This window comes from Taudactylus pleione, unplaced genomic scaffold (assembly GCF_031769625.1).
Source record: "Taudactylus pleione unplaced genomic scaffold, aTauple2 ptg000061l, whole genome shotgun sequence".
Classification (NCBI taxonomy): domain Eukaryota; kingdom Metazoa; phylum Chordata; class Amphibia; order Anura; family Myobatrachidae; genus Taudactylus; species Taudactylus pleione.
Window position 1 is genome coordinate 13,565,644 of NW_028284463.1, and position 12,599 is coordinate 13,578,242.

The following is a 12,599-nucleotide window of genomic DNA, read 5'->3' on the forward strand; positions in this document are numbered from 1 at the left end:
GCCTCCTGCTGCATAACCATAATTGCAAGGATGGAATTGCAAAGCTGCCTGCGTGCATACATCATATATCTATAGCCTGCGTGCATACATCATATATCTATAGCCTGCGTGCATACAACACATATCTATAGCCTGCATGCATACATCATATATCTATAGCCTGCGTGCATACATCATATATCTATAGCCTGCGTGCATACATCATATATCTATAGCCTGCGTGCATACATCAGATATCTATAGCCTGCGTGCATACAACACATATCTATAGCCTGCGTGCATACATCATATATCTATATCCTGCGCACATACATCATATATCTATAGCCTGCGTGCATACTTCATATATCTATAGCCTGCGTGCTTACATCATATAGCTATAGCCTGCGTGCATACATCATATAGCTATAGCCTGCGTGCATACATAATATACAGTCAGGTGCATAAATATTGGGACACTGACAGAATTTTCATATTTTGGCCTCTATTCACCAGCACAATGGCTTTGAAATGAAACAAACAAGATGTGCTTTAACTGCAGACTTTCAGATTTAATTTGAGGGTAATTACATCCAAATCAGGTGAACGGTGTAGGAATTACAACGGTTTCTATATGTGCCTCCCACTTTTTAAGGGGCCAAAAGTAATGGGACAAACTAAACAATCCTAAATCTAACTTTCACTTTTTAATACTTTGTTGCAAATCCTTTGCAGGCAATTACAGCCTGAAGTCTGGAACGCATAGACATCACCAGACGCTGGGTTTCATCCCTGGTGATGCTCTGCCAGGCCTCTACTGCAAATGTCTTCAGTTCCTGCTTGTTCTTGGGGCATTTTCCCTTCAGTTTTGTCTTCATCAAGTGAAATGCATGCTCAATCGGATTCAGGTCAGGGGATTGACTTGGCCATTGCATAACATTCCACTTTTTAGCCTTAAAAAACTCTTTGGTTGCTTTTGCAGTATGCAGTATGCTTAGAAACCGTTGTAATTCCTACACCGTTTACCTGATTTGGATGTACTTACCCTCAAATTAAATCTGAAAGTCTGCAGTTAAAGCACATCTTGTTTGTTTTATTTCAAAGCCATTGTGGTGGTGAATAGAGGCCAAAATCTGAAAATTCTGTCAATGTCCCAATATTTATGCACCTGACTGTATCTATAGCATGCGTGCACCTTTGCAATTCCATCCAGTACTGAATCACTTAGACCGCAGCTAAAACATATCTATTCCATTCAATATGTACCATGTCCACACTGCATAGTGCTAGTAATTAAATATCTACTGAGGGGACGCAACTCTTCTTCAGCCAGTGAACAATTGTCCCCTGAAAATTGGGTCTTCATAAGACGGGTCTTTACTAACCTACAATGTATTAAAGATAGGGCATCCAGAGTCCCGATTTGTATGTGACTGGATGTGCCCTTTTTTATAAAACTAAACACTAAAGAGATTGTTTGCCGTTAACCGGGTAGGACTAAGAACACGGAGTGAATGTGCCATGTACAATCAGTGGAGAACCCAGCCAATCCATGTCCTAGGGATCAGTAACCTCACTGGGGCAGGAAGGGTATTGCTCAGCCCAGAAAATAGCTTCTTCTTACTCTATTGTATGGAGATGACGCAAAATCTTCATGGAAAACCAAGCAAAGAAGTTACCATTCCATCACAGAGCGACTTCAGTCACCTTCAATGGCTCCAGAAGGACGAACGAGCAGAGGAAGCTGAATATCCCAGAGATGAGCCACATAAGACCCACGCTGGAGGTGAAGCCCACCCCAATCCACACCGACACCACGAAACAGCAAAGGAGCAGGAAGCAGCTGAGCACGTGAGCCACCCGGGTGCACCAAGATGGCAGCATCTGCCTGCGTCTCTGGAAGGCGTCGGTGATAACTGTCCAAATAGAGGAAAAAGACCACAGCGGTAATTCTATGCATGCCGTCTACTGGTTACCACCTATTCAGGGTCCTCAGGGGCTATGGGTAGGTAATGTGCTTTTGGCCATGTAGTGTATATTTTTAGATCTGGTAAATGATTTGGAGACCCAAATGGAGATCTTTACTTTAGTATCAATGCAAAATGGAACTAATAGTCATTGCTGTAATAGTTGTATTAGATCCATTAGTGCCGAAAAGCAGAGACTCCAGTGATATAACGAGATAAGTGGGAAAATCTTACTATATGCTCATGGCCCTAGGAAAACCTCAAAACGAGGTACACTTCTGGTGGCCCCATATTCAGGAGACTGAGATAATTACCTGTTGGGGTGATTTTTTGGGTGTTGAACTAATTGGGTAAAAGTAACTATGAGGTAAATTCAGGAGAGATGTACTTTTCCTGCACTGTTCCCTATATAGTACCTATACAATTGTAATATATTCAGTCCAATATACTACTAAATTAAAGTCATATCTCTTCAGAGAAACCCCCCCCCCCACAATATAATATTCTCATACTTAGAATTTAATAATATAAATGTTATCTCAGGAGAAGTCAACACATCACAAAATGGCCGAATTGTTCCGGTCACTAAAGTGCAAACTGTCCTCAGACAGGAAGGAGTTAGTCTGCCATGCGTATTTCACCTGTCCTGGATGACTTGACGGTTCTGGTCATGTCCTTGGCCGGCCCGGTCAGAGTCTGCCCCTTCTCATTCAGCTTATCCAACATTATGGTTTCCGTTTTGTCTCCAAAAGGGTTCGATCTGCCAAATGCATCAACAGAATCAACCGTGTGCAAATAAATACACTGTTACTGCTTTCACACATGCCACGGGGGCTTCTTTAGTAATTATATTTGATATATAGTTGTAGAAAGTGTTATTGCCAGGTAGCGTATTACTGAAATGCAACCACACAATGTGGCATTCAGGGTCATTCTCACACACAGTGTAAGCTGCCATGTTGTAAACTGAACCAGTGTTTATAAGCAGGCAGCCCTAGGCATTTACTAAGGACTAGCGGCATCACTGAGGATCTATACAGAGCAGATGGTTACACTCTATAATATTAATAATACAAAACTTTCTTTGCTCCATCACTTATACAGCGGGTAAAATAATTATTGAACACATCAACATTTTTCTCAGTAAATATACATGTAATGGGGCTATTGTAATGAAATCTTCACCCAATGTCAGCAACAGCCCATGCAATCCACACATGCAAAGAAATCAAACCATAGATGTCCATAAATTAAGTTATATGTAATAATGTGACATGACACAGGGATAAAGTATTGAACACGCTTACTGAAATGTATTTAATACTTCGTACAAAAGCCTTTGTTGGTAATGACAGCTTGAAGACGCCTCCTGTATGGAGAAACTAGTCGCATGCATTGCTCAGGTGTGATTTTGGCCCATTCTTCCACACAAATCTTGAAGGTTCCGTGCGGCCTCTTCTATTAACTCTGATCTTTAGTTCTTTCCATAGATTTTCAATTGGATTCAAGTCAGGTGATTGGCTGAGCCATTCTATCAGCTTTATTTTCTCTCTCTGAAACCAATTGAGAGTGTCCTTGGCTGTGTGTTTGGGATTCATTGTCTTGCTGAAATGTCCACCCTCGTTTCATCTTCAGCATCCTGGTAGATGGCAGCAGATTTTTCATCCTTCCTTCAAGCATATGAAGTATGCCAGTGCCGTATTCTGCTGAAGAACAGCCCCACACCATGATGTTCCCACCACCAAGCTTCACTGTTGGTATGGTGTTTTTGGAGTGATGTGCAGCACCATTTCTCCTCCAAACATGGTGTGTATTATGGCATCCAAAGAGTTACATTTTGGTCTCATTTAACCAGACTATATTCTCCCAGTATTTCACAGTCTTGTCCAAATGTTGTGCAGCAAACTTCAACAAGCTTTTTCTTCAGCAATGGAGTGTTGCGTGGTGAGTCCAAAAAGACTAAATATTATCTACATGTATGTGGTTATTAACCACTACTTTTTTGCTAGCTGTCTGTTGCTTAACTACTTGTCTTTTGTTATTTCATTTTGTTTTATTTTACTTTATTTCCACTTTTTTCATAATCTCCATTTATTTTTTATATTTTATTTTTCATTATTTTTAATTTTATTTTATTTAATTTATTTCTCTGTTTATATCCCCCTTATTCTATTTCTCTATTTGCGTACACATTGCCTTATATAACAACACCCATTTATAGCGCTTGGTCCCAGCCTAATAGGCTGTACCCAAAATAAACACTTTTTATTTTTACCGAGCCGCTCACCACTTACAAAGCGCAGTTTATTACCTTTTTTTTATTGCGAATCCCATTACAAATATATTTACTGAGAAAAATGTTGATGTGTTCAATACTTATTTTACCCATTGTATAGAGTATATAGCTCATATTATTAAATTATTTCCCACACTGCCAAAGTCTCATAGACAGGAATAAAGTGTTACTATATTGTTTCTACCAAATGGAGTGGTTTATTGCAACGAATGGTGAACCATTGGTTTGGATTTAAGTAGAGACTATGGCCCTCATTCAGAGGCGGTCACAAGAAGCGAGCGCTCTCTCTGAATGAGGGCGGCCGCTTCTATTTTTAAGTGTGGCCTCCTGGTCGCTAGCTAAGCTGTGGGTTACCACCCACAGCTTTAGCAACCGACCAGGTTGATGGTCGCGATGGTCAAGACCATCGCGACCATCGGGGCTTGCGACGAGACCCTAAGGTTGGGTCTCAGCAACCGCAAGCCCCAGGGAGCTTCCTGCTCTGATCGAGCAGGAAGCTCCCCACTGACATCACTGCTGATGTCAGTGCGGCCGCCCACAAAACGGCAGGCGTTCTGTTAGGAACACCTCCGTTTGTGTAGCCACGCCCTGCCTACAAAACGGGGCGAGCAGTCGATCAACATCGACAGCCGCCCCTTTTGTAGTGAGCTCCGGAGCGAGAGAAATGTTCTCTTGTTCCGGGGCTTGCGCACGTGCAGTACGGCCGCTGCGCGTGCGCAGGGCCTTAACATCGACCCGGTTGTGAGCGCTCAGCGCTTGCGACCGGGTCTGAGTGAGACCCTATGTGCTATCCTGTGACGTATCTCTAAACAGTTTAGCCATGGCTCAGGGGGTATATTTACTAAAGTGAACGTTTTTAGAAGTGGACATGTTGCCCATAGCATCCAATCAGATTCTACTTAACATTAGCGCTTTCTAAAAGGTAATAGCTAGAATCTGATTGGTTGCTATGGGCAACATCTCCACTTCTAAAAACTCTCATTTTAATAAATATACCCTTTGGGGTTTAATTGCATGTCAGGCATGTGCTGCAATAAAGTCTGCTCTATCTGTACACAACTGACAGAATGGCACCAGGAAGGGTGGGCAATAAGCAGCCCTTCAGCTTCTGTGGGCTGCTATCAGGGCATGCTAAAACTGTGTCAGAGCATGCTGGGATGTGTAGTTCAACATCAGCTGGAGGGTAGTTTATTGTCCACGTCTGATGTAAAAGAACACAGGAGTGTAATGCAGGAACTTTCCTCATGCCGTAGATGTGTCCACTTACAAGTCGGACAGGAGGTCTGTCTCAGTCTGGGAGGTCCTCCTGAGCTCTGGGGGCAGAGACATGCTACTGGCTGCATCTGTATGAAATGTCAGAATAACACAGATTATGTAACATCAGAAATATCACATTGTACCTACTATAAAATACACCGTTACTCAGCATTCCCTCGCTACAGAGTACATGGCGGGGAAATATGCGAAATTTGCTTATGGAGACCATAGAACTAAATTACAGTCAATAGACGGGCTTGGTCATTTGGGGCTTCTTTAAAACCTTGTGTAGAGATTATGATGTCCACCCATCTGCTCTCACCTGAGGCAATGAACTGGCGAGCCAAAGACTGGGGGAGTCCTAGCACCACACTGTCATCTTCGCTGGGGTGAGAGCTTGCATCTAACCCTTGTCGGCTGGACCGGTGCCTCTCCAGCTTTTGAATAGTGTTCCCCATGATGGACGGGTCGCTGAGAAGGTCTGGCCAGCTGAGCATCCCCTCGTTGGCATTCCACTGGATGAAGCTGCACACAGGCCAAAAGGTCAAAATGTCTTGTTAGCAAGATGGTCCTCGAACCTCACTGATTCCACAATACATTTATTTATAAGTATTGTTGAGGTCAAAGAATCCAGATATAAACATAAAAATAGCAAAGTAATAATCAAGCACGGCACAATCTTTAAAGGGTTTCTTTAAGCACAAAGGCTCAATTAGTTTGGGTCTAGCAGATAACCAAGATAGTCACATCTAATAAAATTATGTGTAACACTGATCAGCAGGAAACCCGAATGCAATGTCATTTTATTACAGACATGATGAATCACTCGCCTCTTTGCGTCATCCACAGGGATTTCTGTTTTGGTTTGGTCAAAAAATGTCTGAAAACATAAAAAGAAACCCAAACATGCATAAAAAGAAATACAAACATATACATAACAAGAAACTCAAACATATACATTAAAAGAAACACAAACATTTACAGTAGATAAAAAGAAAAAACATATACACAAACATATACATAAAATGAAAATCATACAAAGAAACACAAACATGTACATACAAAGAAACAAACACATACATGAAAACAAACATATACATAACATGAAGCACAAACATATACAGTACATAAAACACAAACATATACATAAAGTGAAACACAAACATACATAAAATGAAGCACACACATATACATAAAAAGAAACACAAACATTTACATACAAAGAAACACAAACATATACAGTACATAAAAAGAAATACATAAACATATATAGAAATATTTAAACAATATCATAGCAAATAGATTACTATAAGACACTAAGGGGTATATTTACTAAAGTCTCGGTTTTCAGAAATGGAAATGTTGCCCGTAGCAACCAATCACATTTTACTAACATTTATCTTACACCTAATAGAAGATAATAGTTAGAACCTGATTGGTTGCTATAGGCAACATCTCCACTTCTAAAAACCCGCACTTTAGTTAATATACCCCTAATTGTCCAAAACATCACTGGCATTAAAGTAAAGGCTAATTCCACTGGCAAAAATATCATTTTGAAAGGTTCCGGAGTAATAAGTCTAGTATGGAAACCTACTGGCCTTTGGTTGCTTCAAATTGCCAGAAAATACTATTTTACCGGACGGTATCTTGTCATTTTAGTTTAACCTGCTCTTAAGATAAAACTGTATAAATTTACTTAAGCGAAAATATAAAGAATATGATTGCAGTAACACACAGATATTATTTCCTCACCTCTCCATGGATTCCTGTGTACGTCATGAAGGAACTCTCCATCATCATCGTGTCCAAGTAATTATCAATCTCCAAAGAGTGCTGGTCATAGTATGTGAGGGACGGCCTGACACAGGTCTGGGGGAAGGACAATAACAGCGTTACAGTCTGCAGCGCCAGAGAGGCACGGCGAGGTATTGCCATATTCCCTCAACCCAATCCTGTCACCTTGCTGCGAGCACGTCTGAACAGGTAGAGAATGAACAGGTAGATGGGATACACCAAGATGCTGGTCACCAGTCCGACAGCCACCGAGTCCACGCTGAGGGGGACTTCCTGGGATACCGCTCCGCCCCTGGAAGAGGGGAGATGTTTGCCTCAGCCTTCTATAAATTGTGCATAGCAATCTGGGCTCTTGATATTTCACAGTCACTGAATTCCATCACGGACTAACAAAGTGTCCGGTGTATAAAACTCAGGGGCAGATTTATCAAAGCTTGGCGAGAGATAAAGTGTAGAGAGATAAAGTACCAACCAACCAGCTCCTATCTGCCATTTTTTAAACACAGACTGTAACACGTCAGTTAGAAGCTGATTGGTTGGTACTTTATCTCTCTCCAAGCTTTGGTACATCTCCCCCAGTGTCTGCTTTGCTTGATGGTTTGACATTTTTGACCTACTACAAAAATCAAAAAAAGAAAGTCAGTGAAGAAATGTATGAAGTAAGCAGGGGCTCAAATACACTCACCCATAATTCCTATCTCCCACCACTCCGTACCACACAGCGTTGGCGCAGAGGAAGAGAAATGTAAGGAGCGCACAGCAGGTGGCTCTCTGGACACGGGTGAAGCGGCTACGAGGGGGGCGATCCCACATGGAGAGCCACACATGCTTCTCCGATATACCTCTCTGCAGTTCCGCCATGAAGATGCGGGAAAATCTCTTCAGCTCTGTTTCACCTTAAAGAGTAGGGAGGAGAACACGTCTATGTACCCACAGACAACACAGGGGATATGAAGGTCCAGAAACAAAGGTCCTGGTTCAGAGATGTATGCTGCTGCTGCGTCTGCTTTGGCGTTTCTTTGCGGAGCTGCAGCGCCAATAATATGCAAATGCTATATCAGCCTTTCCCTGGCGCATCTGAATGAGCTAGCCCTGTAATGAATGGTCACTTTCAGCGTCCCATCACTTTGCCGCCACATTTCTGTAACAGTCTTTCCCGATTGCAAAAGCACCTTTGTGCCTACTATCTGGGTTTCCTCAACTTTGCGCACAGTGGCGAATAATCGCTTGACTAAGTTTACATCGTCAATGAGTGTGGATTGCGCGTGCCTCAGGCCCAAAAGGGGGGAAAACTTACTGGCAGCAAAGATCTCCTTCTCCACCCTACGTCCGTTGTCCTCCTGACCCACCGTCAGCCAGTCGTTGACCAGGAAGAAGTAATTCTTATTGCTCTGCAGGTCTCGGATGATGACGTGCTGAACATACCACGAGGGGCTGAGACCTGCCACAAACATGGACATCAAATCTCAATGTCAGGAGAAATTCATTCACTGCCCAGTTTGGATAAGGGGCTCAAACCCAAGTCTCTCAATGTCCGTGCTGGCTGCAGAGTCACTTTGTCTAGTCATATGGGAAGAACACTGACAACTAGTTTTACACAACTGCTACTTATGAACCATGTTACAAGACAAGGACTCTTCCACGGTGGTCACATTTAAAGCGAATAGTTTCCAAGACAGCCAGCAGAGGGCAGCATGTGGCTACGAGCTCATCGTGGAGATATCATCAGGAGTGGTGGGTCCCAAAACCCCACTCCTGGGTGCCTGGGAGCACGTTTTCCAGATCTCCAAAAAGGATCACAGGTTATATAAAATAAGCAGCACATGCTGTATGGAGCCAAATGTAAATAGTTTGTGGTTTTTGAAAGTAACAAGATTTCGTCGCGTTAGCAGTCACATTTAAAATGGCAATTTTTACTTAGGCAAAAACCAAACTGGTTACTGCCTTAATAAACATTGCCGTTTTAAATCCAGCTGCTAACTTGCCGAGATCTTGTCACTTTCATAAATTTGCAACCTACTGCATTTGGGCCAGAGACGATTAAGAATTAATAAGGCACGAATGTGTATTCCTGATTGTAGGTCCCTTGTTTCGGTTTTCGGTGTGTGACTTAGTGAATACATACGATAGAAAGTTTTCCCCTTTAATATCCCCATACATAAACAGTTTGACCGCCAGCGCCTGTCTGTAGATCTCACTATACACGTCCGAGGCTCTACCTTTGTTGTCGTGCCACAGGCGGATTTTCCACACGTTCCCCAGGCTCTTCTCTGTGGCGATCTGGAAGATGTCCACGCTATTCCTGCGGAACGTATTCTCCCCATCCAGGTGTCTGTGGCCACTTTTATTATCCACACCGTACAGACTGATCCCTACGTGAGCTGTGGTACCTGATAATGGGGAGGGAGAACATCTACAATAAATTCCTGCTCATTATCGGATTAAATACACAGACACCACTTGCCGGGAAATGTGTTTCACACTCACCAGATCCCCGACCCCATCCTGTCTTCACCAGGACCTCGTACTTAAAGAACCCGGCCTTCCCACAGAAAGGAATAACTCCAGCCTTGGCCACGTCCAGCAGGTCTAGTTTGTGGACGATAATGGTGGCCACAGTGTAGGTGGCAAAGCACACGGCACAGGTAAGCAGGACAATGTAGTTAATACCAAGCGGAGGAGGCTGCAAAGATAGAAGGATACAGTTACTTTCTGCTATAACTAAATCTATTATCACTGCCTGCTGACCACTTCTCTACAACCCAGTGACCAGTATGTATTATCACTGCCTGCTGACTACTTCTCCAGCACCCAGTGACCAGTATGTATTATCACTGCCTGCTGACCACTTCTCCAGCACCCAGTGACCAGTATGTATAATCACTGACTGCTGACCACTTCTCTAGCTCCCAGTGACCAGTATGTATTATCACTGCCTGCTGACCACTTCTCCAGCACCCAGTGACCAGTATGTATTATCACTGACTGCTGACCACTTCTTCAGCACCCAGTGACCAGTATGTATTATCACTGCCTGCTGATCACTTCTCTATCACCCAGTGACCAGTATGTATTATCACTGCCTGCTGACCACTTCTCCAGCACCCAGTGATCAGTATGTATTATCACTGCCTGCTGACTACTTCTCTATCACCCAGTGACCAGTATGTATTATCACTGCCTGCTGACCACTTCTCCAGCACCCAGTGACCAGTATGTATTATCACTGCCTGCTGACCACTTCTCCAGCACCCAGTGACCAGTATGTATTATCACTGCCTGCTGACCACTTCTCTAGCTCCCAGTGACCAGTATGTATTATCACTGCCTGCTGACCACTTCTCCAGCACAGAGTGACCAGTATGTATTATCACTGACTGCTGACCACTTCTCCAGCACCCAGTGACCAGTATGTATTATCACTGCCTGCTGACCACTTCTCCAGCACCCAGTGACCAGTATGTATTATCACTGCCTGCTGACCACTTCTCTAGCACCCAGTGACCAGTATGTATCATCACTGCCTGCTGACCACTTCTCTAACTCCCAGTGACCAGTATGTATTATCACTGCCTGCTGACCACTTCTCTAGCACCCAGTGACCAGTATGTATTATCACTGCCTGCTGACCACTTCTCTATCACCCAGTGACCAGTATGTATTATCACTGCCTGCTGACCACTTCTCTAGCACCCAGTATGTATTATCACTGACTGCTGACCACTTCTCCAGCACCCAGTGACCAGTATGTATTATCACTGCCTGCTGACCACTTGTCCAGCACCCAGTGACCAGTATGTATTATCACTGCCTGCTGATCACTTCTCCAGCACCCAGTGACCAGTATGTATTATCACTGCCTGCTGACTACTTCTCTAGCACCCAGTGACCAGTAAGTATTATCACTGCCTGCTGACCACTTCTCTAGCTCCCAGTGACCAGTATGTATTATTACTGCCTGTTGACCACTTCTCTAGCTCCCAGTGACCAGTATGTATTATCACTGCCTGCTGACCACTTCTCCAGCACCGTGACCAGTATGTATTATCACTGCCTGCTGATCACTTCTCCAGCACCCAGTGACCAGTATGTATTATCACTGCCTGCTGACCACTTCTCTAGCACCCAGTGACCAGTATGTATTATCACAGCCTGCTGACCACTTCTCTAGCTCCCAGTGACCAGTATGTATAATCACTGCCTGCTGACCACTTCTCTAGCACCCTGTGACCAGTATGTATTATCACTGCCTGCTGAACACTTCTCCAGCACCCAGTGACCAGTATGTATTATTACTGCCTGTTGACCACTTTTCTAGCTCCCAGTGACCAGTATGTATTATCACTGCCTGCTGACCACTTCTCCAGCACCGTGACCAGTATGTATTATCACTGCCTGCTGATCACTTCTCCAGCACCCAGTGACCAGTATGTATAATCACTGCCTGCTGACCACTTCTCTAGCACCCAGTGACCAGTATGTATTATCACAGCCTGCTGACCACTTCTCTAGCTCCCAGTGACCAGTATGTATTATCACTGACTGCTGACCACTTCTCCAGCACCCAGTGACCAGTATGTATTATCACTGCCTGCTGAACACTTCTCCAGCACCCAGTGACCAGTATGTATTATTACTGCCTGTTGACCACTTTTCTAGCTCCCAGTGACCAGTATGTATTATCACTGCCTGCTGACCACTTCTCCAGCACCGTGACCAGTATGTATTATCACTGCCTGCTGATCACTTCTCCAGCACCCAGTGACCAGTATGTATTATCACTGACTGCTGACCACTTCTCCAGCACCCAGTGACCAGTATGTATTATCACTGCCTGCTGATCACTTCTCCAGCACCCAGTGACCAGTATGTATTATCACTGCCTGCTGACTACTTCTCCAGCACCCAGTGACCAGTATGTATTATCACTGCCTGCTGATCACTTCTCCAGCACCCAGTGACCAGTATGTATTATCACTGCCTGCTGACCACTTCTCTAGCTCCCAGTGACCAGTATGTATTATCACTGCCTGCTGACTACTTCTCCAGCACCCAGTGACCAGTATGTATTATCACTGCCTGCTGATCACTTCTCCAGCACCCAGTGACCAGTATGTATTATCACTGCCTGCTGACTACTTCTCTATCACCCAGTGACCAGTATGTATTATCACTGCCTGCTGATCTCTTCTCCAGCACCCAGTGACCAGTATGTATTATCACTGCCTGCTGACCACTTCTCTAGCTCCCAGTGACCAGTATGTATTATCACTGCCTGCTGATCACTTCTCCAGCACCCAGTG

The 12,599-nt window shown here is 43.9% G+C and overlaps 1 protein-coding gene across 3 annotated transcripts in view; it reads right to left on the reverse strand.

Moving 5' to 3' along the window:
- PKD1 (polycystin 1, transient receptor potential channel interacting) overlaps positions 1-12,599 on the reverse strand; it is a 151,613-nt gene that overhangs the window by 12,329 nt on the left and 126,685 nt on the right. For all 3 annotated transcript variants that reach the window (XM_088464772.1, XM_088464770.1, XM_088464773.1), the window contains 11 exons: positions 9,784-9,979; positions 9,516-9,686; positions 8,594-8,737; positions 7,982-8,192; positions 7,462-7,588; positions 7,255-7,371; positions 6,330-6,379; positions 5,822-6,024; positions 5,510-5,585; positions 2,588-2,706; positions 1,687-1,895 (listed from right to left, as the gene is read on the reverse strand). In XM_088464772.1, the coding sequence (XP_088320898.1) occupies positions 1,687-1,895; positions 2,588-2,706; positions 5,510-5,585; positions 5,822-6,024; positions 6,330-6,379; positions 7,255-7,371; positions 7,462-7,588; positions 7,982-8,192; positions 8,594-8,737; positions 9,516-9,686; positions 9,784-9,979 (1,623 nt within the window). The remainder of the gene's footprint in view (positions 1-1,686; positions 1,896-2,587; positions 2,707-5,509; positions 5,586-5,821; positions 6,025-6,329; positions 6,380-7,254; positions 7,372-7,461; positions 7,589-7,981; positions 8,193-8,593; positions 8,738-9,515; positions 9,687-9,783; positions 9,980-12,599) is intronic.